Source organism: Anomaloglossus baeobatrachus, chromosome 9, assembly GCF_048569485.1.
Source record: "Anomaloglossus baeobatrachus isolate aAnoBae1 chromosome 9, aAnoBae1.hap1, whole genome shotgun sequence".
NCBI lineage: Eukaryota > Metazoa > Chordata > Amphibia > Anura > Aromobatidae > Anomaloglossus > Anomaloglossus baeobatrachus.
Window position 1 is genome coordinate 175494609 of NC_134361.1, and position 25402 is coordinate 175520010.

The 25402-nt window shown below is 50.4% G+C and overlaps 1 protein-coding gene across 1 annotated transcript in view; it reads left to right on the forward strand.

The window, feature by feature from the left end:
• LOC142251861 (uncharacterized) overlaps positions 1 to 25402 on the forward strand; it is a 72775-nt gene that overhangs the window by 33829 nt on the left and 13544 nt on the right. Inside the window, exons 7-8 of the mRNA XM_075324910.1 lie at positions 1604 to 1721; positions 11493 to 11715. Of these exons, the coding sequence (XP_075181025.1) occupies positions 1604 to 1721; positions 11493 to 11715 (341 nt within the window). The remainder of the gene's footprint in view (positions 1 to 1603; positions 1722 to 11492; positions 11716 to 25402) is intronic.

The window sequence follows — 25402 nt, forward strand, 5'->3', positions numbered from 1 at the left end:
TATGGCTCTACAACAAGGCTGTATAATGTGTGACCAAGAGAAATCGATTAATATGTTTCCACTATCTGTAGTACCCGGCTTTCACCGGGATAGTCACTGTCTCTCTGTTTCTCTCCCAGTCTCCATCTGTCTCTCTCTCTCTCTTGCTATCTGTTTGTCTGTCTGTCTTTTTCCCTGTTTGTCTCTCTGTCTCTTTCTCTGTCAGTCTCTCTGTCTCTTTCTCTGTCTCTTTCTCTGTCAGTCTCTCTATCTCTTTCTCTATCTCTTTCTCTGTCTGTTTCTCTGTCTCTTTCTCTGTCTGTCTCACTATCTCTTTCCCTGTCTGTCTCTTTCCCTGTCTGTCTCTTTCCCTGTCTGTCTGTCTCTTTCCCTGTCATGCAATCATGTTGGAACAGAACTTGTTTCCAATATGTAGCAAAATTGAACGGCCCCATGGCGGCCATGTTTGTAGTCCTGGAATTTGTTTCTCGTTTTCCAGTTCATTGTATGGTAAAATGAAGGGTGTCATTCAAGACTACAACTTGTCCCACAAAAAGCAAATCATAATATGGCTAGGTTGATGGAAAAAAGGAAATATTTATGACTAGTGATGCGCGGACTCGCAGATAACTGGGAGCGGCGGGTCCATGTTATCTGGTTTCTAAAATCTGATTCCGATCCATATTCCAGTCCCCATATAAGTCTATGGGGACCAGAATACGGTGATTAAAGATGTTGATAGAAGGGATAGAGGGATAGGAACGCGCACGCTTGACTTACCAAGCATCCATCATGGAGGTACACTGCTTCCATGCAATCATTTACTTCTGGGGCCGATAATTAACCCTCATTGAATATTCACTGCTTTCCCCGCTCACCGGCGCCTGTGATTGGTTGCAGTCAGACGCACACCCACCCAGACAGTCAGCATGTCAGCTGACTGCAACCAATCACAGACGCTGTGTGCATCTATATGGTACAGTAAAAATAAATAAATAAATAAATAGTCATAGGGTCCCACTGTATTATGATACCCAGCACACATAAAGCCTATGGCTACAGGCTGCAGCTCCCAGCCATGCGCTCATCTTGGCTGTGTATCCAAATAAGAGGAACTGCCTGCACCTTTTTTTTTTTTTTACCTCATTTGGTCTGGAGGCAGGGATTGGACATGGGGCTCGCGTGACGTCACCCTGATCACTGACAGTTGTGGAATGGTGCCAGAATGGGAGGTGAATACAGTGTCTTTTATTTTAACTGGGGGAAACAAGTGGAATCAGGAGGGGTTGTCGTAGCAGTAGACAACCCTTTTAAGTGTTTACTACATATGATCGATCCTTTTCTTACATGGAACCCATCATGTGAAAAAATGAGCGGCTGCTGTAATCACACCCCTGTTAGTGACTGACAGCTGGCTCAGTATTAGACCAGGCTGTCAGTTAGTGCTGGGGGTGCGGTTAAAGCTGCCACTCACTATAAATTGAGCAGTGACTGAAACGGTGCCACCTCGATGACTGGAAGCTAAATACTATAGGGAGGAATAAGGTTTATTTCTTCCTGGCAGTGTAGAATTGAGTTATTACTGGATATGGAAGAATTCTTCATGTTTTTTCTTCTTTTCCAGTGATTTGTCAGGGTGCGACGTGACTCATGACAGCAGCTCGGAGCTTCTGAAGTACAAACATTCATTTCCAGGGGGCAAGAGAAGACCTCTAAAACCCATCCAAAACCTCTTGACTCAGGTACGCTAATGTACAAATTGCACATATAATATCATTGCAAAACGATTTATTCTTCAAATCGGATGCCATACGGAGCCATGGTAAGAAAGTCGATTTTTATGGAGACATTTAGATGGGAAACTGTAAATGGTCCTGTAACAATTAATAGCTGCTGAGTGAAAACTGATTGTATACGGATGACAAGAGAGAAAAGTCATCTCACTTTTCTGGATGAATTCCTATTTCATAGGATATTAACCTGAAAAGCGGAATCCAGTATAAGAATTTTGACTTTTCAGAATAGAATGGAGTAGTATAACTGGCATTCCAAGCATTTTTGATTATTTTGCCAGGTGAGTGTAGTCAAACTCCAGTCCCACCCCAGCTATGGCCGAAAAAACGCCAAAAACCACAAAATGTGTGCACATCTCCCTGTTGCACAAAACTTTAGCCTCTATTCATAGCTTTTGCCACAGTTTTCTGGCGCAAAAGCATTGGTGAATCAGACCCTTTATGAATAGGATACAGAGAACATTTTTTCACAAATATCAGAAAGGTAAATTTTGAGCCGAATTATTCCAAGCATTAAAAATAAAGTGCCGATGGTTTAATTGCAGTAAGGCCGGGGTCACATGAGCATATGACTCGGAAAAGTGCAACCCAATAAAAAAAATCGGATTGCATTTGGCCCAATGTTATTCAATGATGCAGGTCAGAGCTGACATTTTTTTGCTCAGCTGTATTCGGCATTTTGAAAAAATTGCAGCATGCTTGAATCAGAAGATACCCGCCAATACAAGTCTATGGGTATGAGAAAAAAACGGACGCACACAGACCATCAATATACTGTCTGATTTTTACGGATACATTACTATTTTGTAGCATAGAACAGTGTAAATAGTCCTGTAAATGATTTTAGAATAATAGCTGCTGAGAAACAAAATGTATTGCATGCCAATGCTAGGCGAGAAAAAAAATGAGAGTGGAGTTTTTATTTGATGGTCAGCAAATTGTAGAGTTAGAATAGCAGAAGCTATGACCTCAGGTGAACTCAATTGATCTCACTTCTGGAGTACCGGAATGCATGCACATTCTGGTAATCCAGGATTTAGTTCAATAATGCCGTATTATCGAATTATAAACTTCAATGGTGCCGGTAATCCAGGACCATTGAACTCAATGCCGGATTACCGGATTTCTGTTCAATGAGTTCACTTGAAATTACTTCACCTAAGTTCACAGCTGGGGTACTGTGGGAACCGCCAACTGTGACCTCAGGTGAACTCATCGACAATTCACAGCTGACATCAGGGTGTATGCCACACTTTCGCCAAAATGACAAAATGTTGATTTATATCAATATCCTTTTTAATTCAGGTCTATGAATCTTGGAGAAACTCAGTCTCCTTCATGAGGACAAAAGAAAAATCAATAAGCTATGATTGTACAGAGACAGCACCTATATCTACACATATATGAGACACACCTACTATAATTCAAAAAAAGGAGGGCAAAATGGCTGGTTCAGTAAAGGAGATAGGTTCTCTGCTATATTCAGAAAAACTGAGAAAAAGTCAGAAAAACAACATTTAGTCATTCTGGCAAAAGTGCAGCATATACCCCAATTCTACTCTCCAGTATTGAGATCAACCCTAAAAGTATTACCCCCATTGCTATCTAATGGATGCGGCACTTCTGGGATGGCTGCAGGCTGGTATATTTAGGCTGAGAAGGGCCAAATATCCATGGCCTCCCCAGCCTGATAATAGTAGCCCCCAGCTGTATGCTTTACCTTGGCTGGTTATCAAAGTTAGGGGGGGGACTCACTCCATTATTTAAATAAATAATTTTAAAAAAATGGTGTGGGATCCCTTCTATTTTTGGTAACTAGCTAAGGTAAAGCAGACAGCTGAGGGCTGTCAATCACTTTTTGCTAAAACACTGACATAAAAAAGACACACATTTTTTCACAACACATAAGTGAGCAAACATTTTATTACTTTTGATGAAAGTCTCCAACAAATTTTTGAATAGTAGGTGGAACTTAACAGGAGGGATGTCATCTAGACCAGAGCCACAGATCCATATGACTTGAGTCCATTTTATGACTCACCAATTAATGAATTTGGCACACCTTATTCCGTTGAACTCTGTATCAAGGCTGACGTACAAAACATCAGTCTTGATAAATTCCCCATAGGCTGTGACTGTGTGACTACGATTTTTCAGCATTTTTGCTGCATTTTCAATGTATTGTATTTGGAGTGTAAAATTTGCGTTACTTTACAGTACCACTATAATCTATGAGATTTCTGGAATCTTATGCACATGCAGTTTTTTCCCCCGGCATATTTTGAACTCTTTTGTGTTTTGCCAAAATAAGATGAATGGGTGAAAACGCAAGGATAAAACCTTAAAAATGCACCTAAAAACATAACAAAAACATGCGTATTGTAAACACAAATAAATGCAATATATTAACATATTTCTATTATAATTTCTAACATATCTAGAAAAACAAACCTGATTTCTGTCACTTGTGGTGATATATTTACTTTACTGACAATATGAGAATGTTAGAATAGTAACAATGTATCATCCAACAGTCATTGTGGCAATACTGACACCTAGTGTCCAGAACTCTGTATTGTCATTATTAGACTGACACAAAAACTATATTCAATACAACTTTGATTGCCCATGTACAATATCCAGATTTTTCATTAGATTAAGTTTTACTTTAACAGAAAAGATGAGTTTATTCTTAACTTTAACACAACATGTTGGTCAGATGTATGGGTCCTTGTAGAGTTTAAATCGTATAAAGACGTGTACATGTGTTGCCCCCTCTCACCTTCATTATGAAATAATGTCGCTTATCCTTGTAAATATGTCCCCCATCCTGGGCCACTTCCTGATAAATATGAAACTCATTCTGGTATATATGTCCCTATCCTGGTATATGTCTCCATCCTGGGCCCCTTCCTGGTAAATATGTCCTCCATCCTTGCATATATGTCCCCATCCTGGGATATATGTCCCCCACCTTGGTATATATGTCCCCCACCTTGGTATATATGTCCCCCACTTTGGTATATATGTCCTCCATCTTGGTAAATATATCCCCCATCATAGTGTATATGTCTTCCATCCTGGTATATATCCACCATCCTGGTGTATATACGTCCTCACCCTGGTGTATATGGGACCTTACCTGGTATATATATATATATATATATATATATAGTCCCCGTTCTTGCTCTGGTGCATATAAAACCTGAAAAAATCTTTCTGCTCACCTCTTATATTTTCACGTCACATGGCGTCCGTGCTGTCTATGTCGCGGGCAGAGGAGGGGACACTGCGCTCTCCCACTGCTCGGGTCTGGCTGCTGCTGCTGTTGCTGCTGCTCGGTGGTGGCTCGAGCAGTGGGCCGGATCCCGGGGACTCGAGCGGCGCTCCTCGCCCGTGAGTGAAAAGGGGTTTGGTTTTGGGGATTTATTGTCCGTGACGCCACCCACGGTTGTGGTGAGATTGGTGACACCACCGCTGCTCTGGACGGGGATCCCGGGAGCGATGGCAGGGAGCAGCTTGGATGTTGGTTCTCCCCTCCGTGGGTAGGGGGTTGGTTGTCCCAGGGCCCGGTGATGGGGTAGGGATGAATGGCAGGCGGGTTACGGGGCCTGGTGAGGTGCAGGGTCGCGGGGGCAGCGCTGTGCCGCACGGCACGGTGGTACTCACTCAGCCAATGAGGAACACAGAGTCTCCGGTAAAACAAACGGCTGGATGGACGGGTCCCACAGACGGCTGCGGTGTTTCTCCTCCCGGCAGGTTGATGCTGACTGCCTTTCCCTGCACCTGTGTAGTGTAGACGGCTCCAATGGGTTCCCACCGGTAACCCGCTCCCCAGCTTGGATATGTGCTGAAGGAGCCCCTTTTGCCCGCAGGCTCTGGCCCTGGGAACTTTAGCCTTGGCGGTGACTGTGTTTCCCTCTAACGGTTGGACTGTTGCCTTCTATCGGGATTTGGCTGCTGGGAAACCCAGGAGGTTCCCTTCGCTAACGGATTGACAAATTCAATGGCAACTCCTAGCCTTGTCGGGGTCCGTAAGCCCCTGCCGGATGGTGCTGGCTTCTCTTTGCATACCAGTCCGGTACCGCTGGGCCACCACCCATCCACAGTCCTTACGGCTAGCTCCAATAGGCCTCTCCTGCAGACGGTCACCACCGTCTGCCAACCTTGCTGTTCCGTCTGGGCCACACACCCGGACCTCGTCAGACTGCTCTTTTGCCACTTTACTCCTCTCACTCCTCAACTGATCTGCCCTGCCTTTCCCGCCTCCAGGAGTGTGAGCTCCTCGGTGGGCGGGACCAACCGCCTGGCCCACCCCCTGGTGTGGACATCAGCCCCTGGAGGAAGGCAATAATGGTTTTGTGTTTGGCTTTGGTGTGCCTGACCGGGGTGTGGGGGGTGTTGGTGTTGTTCTGTGACGACCTGGCTTGTCCAGGGCGCCACATTCCCCCTTAGTAAAATGCAGACCGTCTGCGGGCTGCCCGTCCATCACCGGTTTTATTTTTACAACTGAAAAGAGATAAAACGGTAACATATAAAAATAAGCATTCTCAATCTTCCCGCATCGGGAGGTACATTACTTAAACATTGCTAATGGTAACGGCTTCCGCTCTCTCCCACCCAAGCAACCTGGCCCTGATGCTGCCCCCAAGCAAATGGGCAGCACCCCTTGACCCCAGTCCAGCACAAGTTACCCGAGCGGGTTCTGTCCTTTTCAGGGGACCCACGTCCATGTGGAACTCCTGAAACCCCCGGAGGATCGCCACCGGTTGTGGTAGTGGTGGGCCTGGGCCATCCCTTTCTTCCAGGCCCATCCTCCAAATCAGCCTCTCCGGCGGCGGTCACGGTAAAGCCATAAAAACATTTTTATTTACATACCGCAAGTTCGTGGCTGCCCTGACAGTTCTCGGGCTTGTCCATAGTAGTTTCTACGCATAACTTGTAAACAGTCCCCACGGGGACAACAGTTGCCAGCAACGACCGGTTCTAATCAGGGTTGGTCAATCAGGTAACATTTTCGGTTAATCATTCCTTTTGTTATCATTCATTAAAACTTTCAAAACGGTGCTTTGGTGGTCCCAACGGGGACAACTTGCAACGGGACTCCGCTGACTTTGGGGCAGCTACCACCGCAGGGGGTCGGCCCACTCGGGGACCCGTCGGTACATCGGGTTCTCCTTCCACAGGCAGTTCAGTCCAGAACCACTGACGGCCGTTAAGAACGGTGGCGGGGGCAGCGTGGTCGGAACCCCCTCCTCCATCAGCGACATTCTCTCTGGACCTCCGGCTGCGGTGCCGGCCCCCGGCTCCCATGCAATCAGGGCTGGTTCTGGGGTTTGGGTGGACTGGTCGCGACGCGGCACAGCCGCAGCGGCCCCTTGCTCACGGGCCCCCAATACGGCAACCATCCTGCGCATCTCCGCCTTCCAGTCCAGCAGCTGCTGCAGGCTCTGCGCCCTCACCTTCAAGCAGAATCGGCCCAGCTCCCGCTCCAGCCACGCAGCGGTCCCGGCGGGGAGCTCACCCGGGCCGCAGTCTTCAAAGGCTACTCCTCCTCGGTTCACCCAGAGCTTAGACGCTCCGGTAGCGGGTACTCCCGCGCTCCAATTCGAGGACGCCGCCATCCCTCCATCCGCGTCCCCCTTAGTCTCTTTCCGGCTCCTCCTCTACAGGGGCGGGTTTAGGCCTTCGCGCCTCCACTGCTCGAGGAGACGCTCGAACGGGAACTTTTCACGCCCAAGATGGCGGCTTCTCAAATTTTTCGGCCGGACACCTCCGGCGGTCACAAGGCACACCTCTACCAGACGACAGAGCGGTAAGATCCTGTTTGTGACGCCAAGTTGTCGCGTGCTGTTGCTGCTGCTCGGTGGTGGCTCGAGCGGTGGGCCGGATCCCGGGGACTCGAGCGGCGCTCCTCGCCCGTGAGTGAAAAGGGGTTTGGTTTTGGGGATTTATTGTCCGTGACGCCACCCACGGTTGTGGTGAGATTGGTGACACCACCGCTGCTCTGGATGGGGATCCCGGGAGAGATGGCAGGGAGCAGCTTGGATGTTGGTTCTCCCCTCCGTGGGTAGGGGGTTGGTTGTCCCGGGGCCCGGTGATGGGGTAGGGATGAATGGCAGGCGGGTTACGGGGCCTGGTGAGGTGCAGGGTCGCGGGGGCAGCGCTGTGCCGCACGGCACGGTGGTACTCACTCAGCCAATGAGGAACACAGAGTCTCCGGTAAAACAAACAGCTGAATGGACGGGTCCCACAGACGGCTGCGGTGTTTCTCATCCCGGCAGGTTGATGGTGACTGCCTTTCCCTGCACCTGTGTAGTGTAGATGGCTCCAATGGGTTCCCACCGGTAACCCGCTCCCCAGCTTGGATATGTGCTGAAGGAGCCCCTTTTGCCCGCAGGCTCTGGCCCTGGGAACTTTAGCCTTGGCGGTGACTGTGTTTCCCTCTAACGGTTGGACTGTTGCCTTCTATCGGGACTTGGCTGCTGGGAAACCCAGGAGGTTCCCTTCGCTAACGGATTTGACAAATTCAACGGCGACTCCTAGCCTTGTCGGGGTCCGTAAGCCCCTGCCGGATGGTGCTGGCTTCTCTTTGCGTACCGGTCCGGTACCGCCGGGCCACCGCCCGTCCACGGTCCTTATGGATAGCTCCAATAGGCCTCTCCTGCAGATGGTCACCACTGTCTGCCAACCTTGCTGTTCCGTCTGGGCCACACACCCGGACCTCGTCAGACTGCTCTTTTGCCACTTTACTCCTCTCACTCCTCAACTGATCTGCTCTGCCTTTCCCGCCTCCAGGACTGTGAACTCCTCGATGGGCAGGACCAACCGCCTGGCCCACCCCCTGGTGTGGACATCAGCCCCTGGAGGAAGGCAACAAGGGTTTTGTGTTTGGCTTTGGTGTGCCTGATCGGGGTGTGGGGTGTGTTGGTGTTGTTCTGTGACGACCTGGCCACATCTACATCAGCTATGTGACTGAAGACTGATGAATCCTCCCAGTGTACACACTGTGCTCTGTGAAGATTCGCCGGTTTCTGGGCCAATAACGGAGGTCACATGACTGCAATTGTGTGATAGGCATGTTCCCAGCCAGACCCTAACTAGCGGCCTCACTCCATACAAGTATATAGAGAAAGGCCGTGCCCACTAGACGACCACACCTACTAGTCGGGCAAGCACATTCAATTCACTTGTATTGAGTGAGGCCATGCTCACTAGTTAAGTTCTGGCCAGGAACATGCATAGTGCTGCTCCCGGCTCAAATCGGCAAATCCTCGTAACGCATGGTACGTATGCTGGGAGGATTCATAGCTGCAGTCCCATAGAGTGACACACAGAGTGTCTACATTCTTATCATCTTAGACCGGACAACCCTTTTAAAGAGTGAAGGTCGGGGTTTTCTGTGATTCTGTGATCTGCCAGACAGAGTGGCTAGCTCCAAGTTTGTCCAAGGTTACCTTTTTAATCTAAAGGTACTGTCACACATAACGAGATCGCTAGCGAGATCGCAGCTGAGTCACCGTTTTGGTGACGCAGTTGCGATCCCGTTAGCGATCTTGTTATGTGTGACACTTACCAGCGATCAGGCCCCTGCTGTGAGATCGCTAGTCGTTGCAGAATGGTCCAGGTCATTTTCTTCAAAGGCGATGTCCTGCTGGGCAGGACACATCGCTGTGTTTGACACTGTGTAACAGGATCACAGTGACTGCTGAGATCGTTATACAGATCGCTACTGCGATCTGTATTGTTCTGCATCGCTGGTAAGATCTGACTGTGTGACATCTCACCTGCGACCTCCCAGCGACTTACCTGCGATCCCTATCAGGTCGCATCGTTTTTGGGATTGCAGGTAAGTCGTTATGTGTGAAGGTACCTTTAGGTCTCTGAGAGACACCAGCAATAAACAATACTTTACCTCTAGATTCATTTTTTCTATCAACAACCCCAACTAAGCAACTGAATTCACTTAACAGCAATGTCAAATTAGGTATAGAGCAACAAGCATAACTCTGGATCATTACCATCGTTAACCAACATACATTTTTGGGAACAACAAACAATGAATGAGCTGAAACTTTTTTGGTTCCTTTATTGGCACCAACTCCAAAGGTAACTCATAATTCTACAAGTAGCATACGGTATCTTTATACAGCCCAGCGATACCCCCCTATGCATGTCCTCTGCACAGTGGCAACTTTGGAAGATGCCTGAATAAGACCTATGGCCCCTGCAGCAGCTCCAAAACTCAGGAGTGAACCCACTGCAGATCTTTTGCCTTTACAGCACTCCTCAACTGTGTTTATATACCTTTACCATTATAATGACTGAGCTCTTGATTAATAACTGGACTTTATTGATTACTTCTCCAAGGCTACACCATAAAATTACTACGAGCCTTCTAACGACAGCCCCAACTTTTGTTTTATTCCCATACTCTTAACCTCACCTAAATTCACTCTCATGCCCTGTTATGTTGACCATCTTTTAGCTTGATGCCCTTGTTCAGCCTCTTCATTCCTACAAGCACTGTATGGGACAGTTCCTGTGAGCAATGCATGGTCCTGTTCATTATGGCACCGTACCCCAATGTTTGAAGGAGAGGGCCACCTAAAGGGCGGAGCCAGACCAGGGGGACTAGACAACCTGATGGGAGGTGACAGCAGTCAGTCTAGAGAAGTCTAGAGTAGTAAGTGAGAGTGGAAAGACGTGCCTAGAGCTGGGTCATGTAACGGTGGCCCAGGGCACAGGAGAGTGGTCACCAGGGCAGGTACACCCAAGTACCGCTGGAACCAGAGCACCGACGGGGCACAGGGCCCTAGGTCAGGCAACAGTTTCATACGGCCTGGAAAATGCCTGCACAGTGAGGGGACCTCCACAGACCTCACTGACTCATCCGGGGGCACCAGCAGTAAAGCAAGGATCAGGGTTCGGGACACAGACCAGACCTACAGGGTCCACACTGCCCACCATATGGACAAGGAGACTGCCACAAAAAGGGACAGTTGGGCCCCAAATCGCTCCATGCTACGGGGACCCAACCACACTGAGGGTGCCGGGGACAGAGCACCCGAGTCATCAACTGGCACTGGAACTACAGGGACCAGAACCAGCCGTCTGAGGGTCAAAAGTGATTAGAGACTGTTAACTGCAACCCACGGTGTGGCTTCCATTATTAACGGCGAAGGACTCTGTCACACCCTGGGCTCAGCCCTACCTGCGGATGGCCTACCACCATTGCTGCCATTATCACCAGCCCTAGGGGTAACCAATCCAGCAGCGGTGGTTTCCCCATATTAACCGCAGCCCGCAGGTGGCGTCACACCAATGACTTTAAACTCCCCTGTAAATACTCCCCATTAAAAAGCACCCAGGGCACGGGACCGGGCAACGGCCACGAAAGTGACACTCCCCAGTGTTACACTGCCCTGGACCGAGTACCCCATTCCCTGGGCGACACATTTGTACCTAGATCTCAAAAGTTGGCCGTTATAGCATAGCAATTAGTATTATCAAAAAGTTGGCCTTGTGGGATCTAATATCGTAAAGTTATCCAATTGATGTGTAGATGTCTTGAAGCTCCACTAGACATTCTATCCTTTCTTGAACGATATTTGAAGCATTTAGTAACCTGATTGTATCTTTTATATTTTTCATTGCTCCGTCTACTTTTCCATACCTTCTCATTGGGACTCTATCTTATTTTTTATTTTGTATAAATAGACTAGTCACAGTCTACGCAGCGTGAATAAAAAAAGAAAGAGGAAAGTGAAAGTTACAGAAAGTGCACCACCTCAAGTTCTGAAGGTAAATCATGGTGGGGAAGGTGACCAAAGGGCTGAAGATAAAACATTGTCCTCCAGCGGAGCTCACGTCTGCCATACTCTGGGACACAGAGCCGTAATCATGCCAGATACCCAAGATAATCCACAAGCAGCTGCTAAAGGTAAAATAATATGTTGAAAAATGTATTCCTCTTAACGGTTATTGCACAATGTTACAGAAGGCATACAGTTGTGCTCAAAAGTTTACATACCCCGGCAGATTTTTTGCTTTCTTGGCCTTTTTTCAGAGAATACGAATGATAACACAAAATCTTTTTTTCCACTCATGGTTAATGGTTGGGTGAAGCCATTTGTTGTCAAACTACTGTGTTTACTCTTTTTAAATCATAATGACAACCAAAAACATCCAAATGACCCTGATCAGAAGTTCACATACCCCAATACCGTATATTTCCCCCTCTAACATCAATGACAGATGGAAGTCTTGCGGTAGTTGTGGATGAGGCTCTTTATTTTCTCAGATGGTAAAGCTGCCCATTCTTCTTGGCAAAAAGCCTCCAGTTCCAGTAAGTTTCTGGGCTTTCTTGCATGACCTGAGCGCTTGAATTCTCCCCATAGTGGCTCAATGATATTGAGGTCAGGAGACTGAGATGGCCACTCCAGAACATTCACTGTGTTCTGCTGTAGCCAATGACAGGTCGACTTGGCCTTATGTTTTGGATCGTTGTTTAGTTGGAACGTCCAAGCACGTCCCATGCACAGCTTCTGGACTGATGAGTGTGTTGCGGGCGGAGGCCGCTGCTGCTTTTGGGGCCCGCTCGGATCTGGGTACGCTGCTGCGGCTCGAGTGTTAACCGGACCCAGGCTTACACAGCCATCCGTCCTCACAACCGTCGGAAAAGGGGATTATGTACAGGGGGGAGAATTGTCTGTGACGTCACCCGTGGGTTGCGGTGAGGGATGGTGACACCGCCGCTGACTGGTGATGGGACGCCCAAGGCTGATGGAGCGGGGCAGCAAGATGGGATCCCCTCCATGGGTAAGGGAGGTGTAGTCCCGGGGCCTGGTTTCGGTACACAGGAGTGATGGCTGCTGGAGATGGCACGCCGGATTGGACCGGGGAACAACGGTGCACTCACAGTTCAGTAATTTCACACAAGTCCAGTGGTAAGCCAAATTGTCAGTGACCGGCTGCCATTGGAGGGTGTATTCGGGTCCCACACCCGGTATAGTGAACAGGTGTCCCTTCCTCCTGCACTCTGTGTTTCTCTCTCCTGTTGGACGACTTTGCATGGAACGGAGAAGTCCACTCCCGCTACTGTATGTGTGTTGGGAGTCGTGGCACGCGGAATCTGACCCGTGGGATCTCTGCTGGTTCTGGTGGACACCCTATCCCCAGCGTTGGGCTTCTGTTTCGCTCTCTGGGCTTCTGGAGAACAAGGCCTGAAACCTTGTCCTCTGCTGGTTGATTAACAAGGGGCATGCAACCTTCCTCATCCTAGGGTCCAGGCACCCCGACTGTGCACGGACTACGGACCGGATTCCCGCTGTCGGCACCGGCGGGCTACGACCCTGCCCAGGTCCACTTAAGGTCTCCCGCGACCGGATCTCCGTCGCCTGTGGCCCTGTTCACTGTCTGCCACCTAACCAGGTCATCCAGGGTCCCCTACCCCTGACACCACTGCAACCGTCATATTCCTCTCCACTGCACTTTAACTTCAACTCGACTTGCCTGGATCAAAGTTAACCTTCACTGACGTGTTCCCGCCCCTGACACCTCAAGACCCCTAGGTTGGCGTTCTCATCTGCCTGATCACGCCCACTGGTGTGTCCTTATTATCATGAGGGTGTGGTTAGGCTTTTATGGCTGTGTGTTGTACCTGAGTGTGGGTTTCTGGTGGTGACAAGGAGGATGTACACTTTTGTCACTACCTGGTTTTGCCAGGGCTTCACAAGTGCAAATTTGTCTCCAGCATTTGCTGATAACATGCTGTATTCATCCTTCCTTCAACTTTGACTAAGTTTCCTGTGCTTTTGTAGCTCACACATCCCCACATAATCAGTGATCCACCTCCTTCCTTTACAGTAGGAATAGTGTTCCTTTCATCATAGACCTTGTTAACACCTCTCCAAATGTAACGTTTATGGTTGTGGCTAAAAAGTTTGATTTTGATCTCCTCACTCCAAATTACCTTGTTCCAGAAGTTTGGAGGCTTGTCTCTGTGCTGTTTGGCGTATTGGAGGAGAGATACTTTGTGACATTTGCGCAGTTATGGCTTTCTTCTGGTGATTCGACTATGCAGCCCATTTTTCTTCAAGTGCCTCCTTATTCTGCATCTTGAAACAGGCACACCACTAGTTTTCAGTGAGTCCTGTATTTCAGCTGATTTTTATTTGTGGAGTTTTTTTGCATCCTGAACAAATTTTCCTGGCAGTTGTGGCCGAAATTTTTGTTGGTGTACCTGATTGTGGTTTGCTTTTTCCAGAGCCCCTGATTTTCCATTTGTTAATCACAGTTTGAACACTGCTGACTGGCATGATCAATTTCTTGGATATCTTTTTGTATCCCTTTCGTGTTTTATACAGTTCAACTATCTTTTCCCATAGATCCCTTGACAATTCTTTTGCTTTCCCCATGAGTCACAATCCAGAAACTGGATGAAAGATGCAAGAATCTGTCTGGATCCCAGAAACTCACTCAGCTTTTATGCACACACTGATTACGAGCAAACAGGTCACAGGTGAGGATATTACCTTTATTAGCTATTCAAACTCATTTGTGTCAACTTCTGTGCATGTTATCAGGCCAAAATCACCAGGGTATGTAAAATTTTGATCAGGGTCATTTTTGGTTGTCATTATGATTTAAAAAGAGAAAACAGAGTACTGTAGTTTGACAATAAATGGCTTCACACAGCCACAAACCATGAGCGGAAAAAAATATTTGTGTTATCATACATATCTATCTATATATATAATTGCCTTATTCTGTCTCTCTGTCTGTCTGTCTGTCTGTCTTGCTCCAAAATTGTGTCCTTACGGTGACACAAAGCGGATTGGTCGCTGGGCTTGCCATGGCCCCGCCCCCCGCACCGATTGGCCACTCGCCCAGGCTCCGCCCCCACACGGATTGGCCGGCCGCTCGCCCAGGCTCTGCCCCCCACTCGGATTGTCCTCTCGCCCCGGCACCCTGCACGTATTGGCAACTCGGCCACGCCCCGCCCCCCTCACGCAATGCACGCTCGCTCTGGCCACGCCCCCCGCACACATTCCCCGAAGCGACATGGAGCCACGACTCCCAGGTGAGTACTGTACCCCCGGGAGCCCACATCAGCGTACGCCGCCAACCCAGCCAACACATACCCTCGCATTGCTGGGGTTGCCGCCGTATGCTGGTGTGGGCTCCCGTGCGAGCGGGGGACGGGATACGCTGGTAAACATGGTAGCATAGTTACCAGCGCATCAAGGTCCTGCAGCGGCGGAACATACACACACACACACACACACATAACAACACACACACACATCAGATCACACTCACTTTCACACACACCACACACACATCACATCGCATCCACACACTCACAACATCCTGGGATATCGCTTGCTTCTCGGCGGCGATACTGTGCAGTGAGCTTCCAGGACCTGCCGGAGGATCACATGGCCAGAAGCATGTGGTATCTCCGGATGTTGGGAGTGAGAGCGCGTATGTGCAATATCGTCAGTGTGTGTGTGTGTGTGAGTGTATGCAATTGGGTGTGTGTGAGTGTATGCGATCGGGTGTGTGTGAGTGTATGCGATCGGGTGTGTGTGAGTGTATGCGATCGGGTGTGTGTGTGTGTGTGTGTATGTGTATGCGATCGGATCTGTGAGTGTCGGCAGAGGAGCACGGCGTGCTGGAGGAGTCTTGGAGGAGAGAGGCTGATGCTGGGGAAGGCTAATGCTGGGGGAGGCTGGGAGGAGAGAGGCTGATGCTGGGGGAGGCTGGGAGGGTGTAGAATGATGCTTGGGGAGGCTGATGCTGGGGGAGGCTGATGCTGGGGGAGGCTGGGAGGAGAGAGGCTGATGGTGGGGAGGCTGGGAGGCGGAGGCTGATGCTGGGGGAGGCTGGGAGGAGAGAGGCTGATGCTGGAGGAGGCTGGGAGGAGAGAGGCTTATGCTGGGGGAAGCTGGTAGGAGAGAGGCTGATGCTGGGGGAGGCTGGGAGGTGGAGGCTGATGCTGGGGGAGGCTGGGAGGCGGAGGCTGATACTGGGGGAGGCTGGGAGGGGGAGGCTGATGCTGGGGGAGGCTGGGAGGGGGAGGCTGATGCTGGGGGAGGCTGGGAGGAGGGAGGCTGAGAGAAGAGAGGCTGATGCTGGGGGAGGCTGAGGCTGGGGTAGGCTGGGAGGAGAGAGGCTGATGATGGGGACAGAGAGGCTGATGCTGGGGACAGAGAGGAGAGGCTGATGCTGGGAGGAGAGAGGCTGATACTGGGAGGAGAGAGGCTGATGCTGGGAGGAGAGAGGCTGATGCTGGGGGCAGAGAGGCTGATGCTGGGGGCAGAGAGGCTGATGCTGGTGCAGCATGGGGGATGGAGCACGATGGGGGGTGCGCAGCATGGGGGATGGAGCACGTTTGGGAGTGCGCAGCTTGGGGGATGGAGCACGTTTGGGAGTGCGCAGCTTGGGGGATACAGCACGATGGGGAGTGCGCAGCATGGGGGATGGAGCACGATGGGGAGTGCGCAGCATGGGGGATGGAGCACGATGGGGAGTGCGCAGCATGGGGGATGAAGCACGTTTGGGAGTGCGCAGCATGGGGGATGGAGCACGATGGGGAGTGCGCAGCATGGGGGATGGAGTACGTTTGGGATTGCGCAGCATGGGGGATGGAGCACGATGGGGAGTGCGCAGCATGGGGGATGGAGCACGTTTGGGAGTGCGCAGCATGGGGGATGGAGCACGATGGGAAGTGCGCAGCATGGGGGATGGAGCACGTTTGGGAGTGCGCAGCATGGGGGATGGAGCACGATGGGGAGTGCGCAGCATGGCGGATGGAGCACGATGGGGAATGCGCAGCATGGGGGATGGAGCACAATGGGGAGTGCGCAGCATGGGGAATGGAGCACGATGGGGAATGCGCAGCATAGGGGATGGAGCACGATGGGGAGTGCGCAGCATGGGGGATGGAGCACGATGGGGGGTGCGCAGCATGGGGGATGGAGCACGATGGGAGGTGCACACCTCCCCCCAACACTCACACACGCGCACTGCACAACACACCACACACACACACTGGGAACCACAAACACCGCCCTACACAGACACCCACACACACAGACAACGCTGCACACACACAACACCCAACACACAAACACCGCGGCATACATAAATATACGCACATACTGCACAACACACACTGCACAAAACATACCTCCCCCCAAAACACACACACACACCCCACACCCATACAAACCGCGCAACACACACACACACAACGCTACAGACACACAGCGCTCCACAAACAACGCAACACACGCAACACACATACAACACCGCTCTCACCCCCCGCCACACCCAGACAACACTCAGAACATGTACAGCCCCTACACAAACACTTAGTAACTACACACAACAACATCTATATTTATATATATATATATATATATATATATATATATATATATATATAACAAAAATCATACATGAACTACACAATACGTAAATTCTAGAATACCCGATGCGTAGAATCGGGCCACCTTCTAGTATATATATAATTGCCTTATTCTGTCTGTCTGTCTTGCTCCAAAATGACGTCATTACAGTGACAACCGTCGCATTGGCCGCTCGGCTCGGCCCGGCCACGCCCCCCGCACGCATTGGCCGCTCGGCTCGGCCACACCCCCCACACACTGTGCCCGCTTGGCTACGACCCCCACACACTGTGCCCGCTTGGCCACGCCCCACACACACTGTGTCTGCTTGGCCACGCCCCCACACACTGTGCCCACTCGGTTACGCCCCACACACACATTGGGCACCTATACACCTCCCCCCAGGACTACTCCACCTATTAGACACCTCCCCCCAGGACTACTCCACCTATTAAATACCTCCCCCCAGGACTACTCCTCCTATTAGACACCGGCCCCAGGACTACTCCTCCTATTAGACACCCCCCAGGACTACTCCACCTATTAGACACCTCCCCCCAGACTAATCCACCTATTAGACACCTCCCCCCAGGACTACTCCTCCTATTAGAAACCTCCCCCTCAGGACTACTCCTCCTATTATCCTCCTCTCTCCCCAGGACTACTCCTCCTATAATCCTCCTCTCTCCTCAGGACTACGCCTTCTATTATCCTCCTCTCTCCCCAGGACTACGCCTTCTATTATCCTCCTCTCTCCCCAGGACTACTCCTCCTATTAGACTCCTCTCCCCCCAGGACTACTCCTCCTATTAGACTTCTCGCCCCCCAGTACTACTACTATTAGACTCCTCCCCCCAGGACTACTCCTCCTATTAGACTCCTCTCTCCCCAGGACTACTCCACCTATTAGACACCTCCCCCCAGGACTACTCTTCCTATTAGAAACCTCCCCCTCAGGACTACTCCTCCTATTATCCTCCTATCTCCCCAGGACTACTCCTCCTATTATCCTCCTCTCTCCCCAGGACTACGCCTTCTATTATCCTCCTCTCTCCACAGGACTACGCCTTCTATTATCCTCCTCTCTCCACAGGACTACGCCTTCTATTATCCTCCTCTCTCCCCAGGACTACGCCTTCTATTATCCTCCTCTCCCCCTAGGACTACTCCTCCTATTATATATAAGGATAAGGCTGCACATCAAACTTAGACAATGGTATAATGCCTCAAGCATATGGAAAAACATTGGAACATACAATGAAAAATGCTACTTGCTAATTTGAACACGTGAATAATGAATTGCATACCTGCCATGAATATAAGGAAAAAGGAGATATTTAGCAATCGCATTGATCAATGTAACTGAGCCCCAAGACCTCGTCAAGGTATATCTCTATATTGGGGTCCCTAGCTCTGTGAACCTAACTGTGTGTCATCTCATTGCAATTAAAAACTGCTGTGGGTGAAGAGGGGTAACTAAGGACTTTCTTATATAGGAGATGGAAAAAACATGGCCGAAAGGGGCGGAGCTGTGTTCACATTCAGAAAAAAAACTACATATAACTGAATAGGATAACTGAAGTGAGCACTAATATATATATATATTAAGAGTGCAAGCCAAAAAATACATACTATATCAGGATAAGGCTGCACATCAAACTTAGATAATGGTATAATGCCTCAAGCATATGGAAAAACATTGGAACATACAATGAAAAATGCTACTTGCTAATTTGAACACGTGAATAATGAATTGCATACCTGCCATGAATATAAGGAAAAAGGAGATATTTAGCAATCGCATTGATCAATGTAACTGAGCCCCAAGACCATGTCAAGGTATATCTCTATATTGGGGTCCCTAGCTCTGTGACCCTAACTGTGTGTCATCTCATTGCAATTAAAAACTGCTGTGGGTGGAGAGGGGTAACTAAGGACTTTCTTATATAGGAGATGGAAAAAACATGGCCGAAAGGGGCGGAGCTGTGTTCACATTCAGAAAAAAACTACATATAACTGAATAGGATAACTGAAGTGAGCACTAATATATATATATTGTTATCCTATTCAGTTATATGTAGTTTTTTTCTGAATGTGAACACAGCTCCGCCCCTTTCGGCCATGTTTTTTCCATCTCCTATATAAGAAAGTCCTTAGTTACCCCTCTCCACCCACAGCAGTTTTTAATTGCAATGAGATGACACACAGTTAGGGTCACAGAGCTAGGGACCCCAATATAGAGATATACCTTGACGAGGTCTTGGGGCTCAGTTACATTGATCAATGCGATTGCTAAATATCTCCTTTTTCCTTATATTCATGGCCGGTATGCAATTCATTATTCACGTGTTCAAATTAGCAAGTAGCATTTTTCATTGTATGTTCCAATGTTTTTCCATATGCTTGAGGCATTATACCATTGTCTAAGTTTGATGTGCAGCCTTATCCTTATATATAGTATGTATTTTTTGGCTTGCACTCATAATATATATATATTAGTGCTCACTTCAGTTATCCTATTCAGTTACTCCTCCTATTAGACTCCTCTCCCGCCAGGACTACTCCTCCTATTAGACTTCTCCCCCCCAGTACTACTACTATTAGACTCCTCCCCCAGGACTACTCCTCCTATTAGACTCCTCTCCCCCCAGGACTACTCCTCCTACTATCCTCCTCTCCCCAGGACTCCTCCTATTATCCTCCTCTCTCCCCAGGACTACTCCTCCTACCGTGTTTTTCCAAAAATAAGACCTCCCCCAAAAATAAGCCCTAGCAGGGATTTTCAGCATTTTCGGAGAAAGGCTTAAATATAAGCCCTCCCCCGAAAATAAGCCCTAGTCCCGGATCAATGATGAAGTGTCCATGCAGCTAAAAAAGATACAGATACTGCAGGACACTTCATTATACACAGCGGCACCCGGCAATTACACTCACCTGACACTGAGCGGCAGGACCTGCAGTGATCACTCACACACACACATCAGCTCACACACACACACACACACAATCAGATCTCACACACACCAGATCTCACACACAAACATCGGATCGCACACACAGTCAGATCGCACACATAATCAGATCGCACACATAATCAGATCGCACACACAAACATCGGCTCACACGCAAACAACAAATCACACACACACACACACACATACACACACACAAACATCGGATCGCACACACATCGGATCGCATACACACTCACCTCATCCAGTGACACCGATCTCTTCTCGCCTGGAGAATCCTGAGAGTCAGTGCGGTGCAGCGCGATGAACAGGACCTGCGGCCGGACACGTGACTTGCTCTCATTCTCTGCTGCCGTAAGTGCTGGATGTGATGTGATGTGGTGTGTGTGTGTGTGTGTGTGTGTCTGCAATCGGCTGTGTGTGTGTGTCGCGGGCGGAGGAGGGGACGCCGCGCTCTCCCTACTGCTCGAGTCCAGCAGCCGCGGCTGCTGCGGCCTGCCGCTGCTCGGTGGCTCGAGCGATGGGCCGGATCCCGGGGACTCGAGCGGCGCTCCTCGCCCGTGAGTGAAAGGGGATTGGGATTTAGGGATAGTTTATTGTCCGTGACGCCACCCACGGTTGTGGTGATTGAATGTACACCACCGCTGCTCTGGCTGGGAATCACGGGAGTGATGGTGTGGAGCAGCCAGTTGTTGTGTTGCCCCTCCGTGGGTAGGGGTTGGTGATCCCGGGGCCCAGTGATGGGGTTGGGATGGTGGACAGGCGGGTATGGGGCCTGTGGAGGTGCAGGGGCGCAGAGGCAGCGCTGTGCTGCACGGCACGGAGGTACTCACTCAGCCAGTAAACACGACACAGTTCTCGGTAAACAAACGGCTGGTTGGACGGGTCCTTCGGACGGTTACGGTGCTGACTTCCCCTGCAGTTGACGGTGACGGTCTCTTCCCTGCACCTATGTGTTGTTGTTTGGTAGCGATGGGTTCCCACCGGTAACCCGCTCCCCAGCTTGGATATGAGCCGGAGGAGCTCCACTCTTGCCCGCAGGCGCTGGCCCTGGGAAACTGGTGCCTTGGCGGTGGCGGTGTCTCCCCTTAACGGTTGGACTGTTGCCTTCAGACGGGACTTGGTTGTTGGGAGACAGTCGTCCCCTTCACTGACGGATTTGGCAAATTCGGCGACTCCTAGCCTTGCCGGGATCCGAAAGGCCCCTGCCCTGGTGCTGACTAATCTTCGTATACCGCTCCGGTACCGCCGCGTCACCACCCGTCCGCGGTCCTTTCGGCAACCTCCAATCAGTCTCGCCTGCAGACGGTCACCGCCGTCTGCCAACCTTGCTGTCTCAGTCCGGGGCACACACCCGGACCAACTTCAGGCTTCTTTCTGTCACTTTCTCTGTTGCTCTTACTTTAGCTCCTCTACCACTTCCTCTCACTTTGAACTCCCTAGCTGGACTCTGTTCTCACTCAAGCTCTGCCTGAGCTCAACTCTATCTGCCTGGTTCCTCCCGCCTCCAGGGCTGTGAACTCCTTGGTGGGTGGAGACAACCGCCTGGCCCACCCCCTTGTGTGGACACCAGCCCCTGGAGGAAGGCAACAAGGATTTTAGTTTTGACCTTGTGTGTACCTGCAGGGAATGTGGGGTGCGTGTGGTGTTGTGACCTGTGACCCCTGGCTTGCCCAGGGCGTCACATGTGTGTCTGCTATCGGCTGTGTTTTTCTGCGATCGGCTGTGTGTGTCTGCGTTCGGATGTGTGTATCTGTGATGGCTGTGTGTGATCTGCTGTGTATATCTGCGATCTGCTGTGTGTGTATCTGTGATCGGCTGTGTGTATCTGTGATCTGCTGTGTATATCTGTGATCGGCTGTGTGTGATCTGCTGTGTGTATCTGTGATCGGCTGTGTGTATCTGTGATCGGCTGTGTGTATCTGTGATCGGCTGTGTGTATCTGTGATCGGCTGTGTGTATCTGTGATCTGCTGTGTGTGATTTGCTGTGTATATCTGTGATCTGCTGTGTGTGATCTGCTGTGTATATCTGTGATCTGCTGTGTATATCTGTGATCTGCTGTGCGTCTGTGTGTGATCAGCTGTGTGTATCTGTGATCGGCTGTGTGTATCTGTGATCGGCTGTGTGTATCTGTGATCTGCTGTGTATATCTGTGATCTGCTGTGTGTATCTGTGATCGGCTGTGTGTATCTGTGATCGGCTGTGTGTATCTGTGATCGGCTGTGTGTATCTGTGATCTGCTGTGTGTGATTTGCTGTGTATATCTGTGATCTGCTGTGTGTGATCTGCTGTGTATATCTGTGATCTGCTGTGTATATCTGTGATCTGCTGTGCGTCTGTGTGTGATCAGCTGTGTGTATCTGTGATCGGCTGTGTGTATCTGTGATCGGCTGTGTGTATCTGTGATCTGCTGTGTGTGATCTGCTGTGTATATCTGTGATCTGCTGTGTGTCTGTGTGTGATCAGCTGTGTGTATCTGTGATCGGATGTGTGTATCTGTGATGGCTGTGCGTGCCTGAGATCTGCTGTGTGTGATCTGCTGTGTATATCTGCGATCTGCCGTGTTTGTATCTGTGATCGGCTGTGTGTATCTGTGATCTGCTGTGCGTGATCTGCTGTGTATATCTGTGATCGGCTGTGTGTATCTGTGATCGGCTGTGTGTGATCTGCTGTGTATATCTGTGATCGGCTGTGTGTATCTGTGATCGGCTGTGTGTATCTGTGATCGGCTGTGTGTATCTGTGATCGGCTGTGTGTGATCTGCTGTGTATATCTGTGATCTGCTGTGTGTCTGTGTGTGATCTGCTGTGTGTATCTGTGATCGGCTGTGAGTATCTGTGATCTGCTGTGTGTGATTTGCTGTGTATATCTGTGATCTGCTGTGTGTGATATGCTGTGTGTATCTGTGATCTGCTGTGTGTGATTTGCTGTGTATATCTGTGATCTGCTGTGTGTGATCTGCTGTGTGTATCTGTGATCGGCTGTGTTTATCTGTGATCGGCTGTGTGTATCTGTGATCGGCTGTGTGTATCTGTGATCTGCTGTGTGTGATCTGTTGTGTATATCTGTGATCTGCTGTGTGTGATCTGCTGTGTGTATCTGTCGCGGGCGGAGGAGGGGACGCCACGCTCTCCCACTGCTCGGGTCCGGCTGCCGCTGCTGCTGCGGCCTGCCGCTGCTCGGTGGCTCGAGCGATGGGCCGGATCCCGGGGACTCGAGCGGCGCTCCTCGCCCGTGAGTGAAAGGGGATTGGTTTTTGGGATGGTTTATTGTCCGTGACGCCACCCACGGTTGTGGTGATTGTGTGGACACCACCGCTGCTCTGTATGGGGATCCCGAGAGCGGTGACAGGGAGCAGCAAAGTTGTTGGTTCTCCCCTCCGTGGGTAGGGGGTAGTTGTCCCAGGGCCCAGTGATGAGGTGGGTGATGAGGGATGGCGGGGCCGGTGCAGTGCTTGGTGGGGTGCAGGGACGCGGGGGCAGCGCTGTGCCTCACGGCACTGTGGTACTCACTCAGCCTGAGACGGGGACACAGTTCTCGGTAAAACACACGGCTGGAAAGACGGTTCCCACGGACGGCTGCAGTTGCTTTTCCCCAGTAGTTGACGGTGACGGTCCCTTTTCCTGCACCTAAGATGATGTTGGTAGTGATGGGTTCCCACCGGTAACCCGCTCCCCGGCTTGGATATGGGCCGGAGGAGCCCCTCTTTGCCCGCAGGCGCTGGCCCTGAGAAACTGGTGCCCTGGCGGTGGCGGTGTCTCTCTCTAACGGTTGGACTGTTGCCTTCAATCGGGACTTGGTTGTTGGGAGACCCAGAGGTCCCCTTCACTGACGGATTTGGCAAATTCACGGCGACTCCTAGCCTTGCCCCTGCCAATGGTGCTGACTGCTCTTCGTATACCGCTCCGGTACCGCCGGGCCACCACCCGTCCACGGTCCTTTCGGCAACCTCCAAGCAGCCTCTCCTGCAGACAGTCACCGCCGTCTGCTGACCTTGCTGTCTCAGTCCGGGGCACACACCCAGACCAACTTCAGGCTTTCAACTGTCACCTTTTCTGTCACTTCTCTCACTGTCCTCCTTCTCCTTCCCCTCACTCTGAACTCTCAACTTAATCTCATATCTGTGATCGGCTGTGTGTGTCTGCGATCGGATGTGTGTATCTGTGATCGGCTGTGTGTGTCTGCGATTGGATGTGTGTATCTGTGATGGCTGTGCGTGCCTGTGATCTGCTGTGTGTGATCTGCTGTGTATATCTGCGATCTGCTGTGTGTGTATCTGTGATCGGCTGTGTGTATCTGTGATCTGCTGTGTGCGATCTGCTGTGTATATCTGTGATCTGCTGTGTGTGATCTGCTGTGTGTGTCTGGGATCTTCTGTGTGTGTCAGCTAGCAGCAGGGTAGGACGGCGTGCAGCACCGACCGGAGATCACAGGAGGACCTGGGAACCACGCAGACGTCCTGGTCTGGTGAGTATGAGTCTCCTGGGAAGTGGGGGGTCTGCTTTTTTGGGGGGTAAACTTACCCCCAACCGTGTTTCTCCAAGAATAAGACCTTCTCCAAAAATAAGCCCTAGCGCTTTTTTGGGGACAAAAAAAAATAAGACAGTGTCTTATTTTTGGAAAAACACGGTATTATCCTCCTCTCTCCCCAGGACTACTCCTCTTATTATCCTCCTCTCTCCCCAGGACTACTCCTCCTATTATCCTCCTCTCTCCCAAGGACTACTCCTCCTATTATCCTCCTCTCTCCCCAGGACTACTCCTCCTATTATACTCCTCTCCCCCCAGAACTACTCCTCCTATTATACTCCTCTCTCCCCAAGACTACTACTCCTATTAGGCTCCTCCCCCAGGACTACTCTACCTATTAGACACCTCCCCCCAGGACTACTCCACTTATTAGACACCTCCCCCAGGACTACTCCACCTATTAGACACCTCCCCCCAGGACTACTCCTCCTAGTATCCTCCTCTCTCCCCAGGACTACACCTCCTATTATCCTCCTCTCTCCCCAGGACTACTCCTCCTATTATCCTCCTCTCTCCCCAGGACTATGTGAAGCCCCACAGGTGTTGTGTCGGTGCATTACCTTCAGGGACTCCACGTGGATGAACAGTCTGGTCACAGTTAGGGAACCTTCTTTTGGGATTTTCGTGACGCCACTCTTGGTATTGCGGTCAGGGTGACCGCCACTGCAGATTAAGGGGTGCCTGGGGCTAATGGTGGGTGCAGTCAGTGG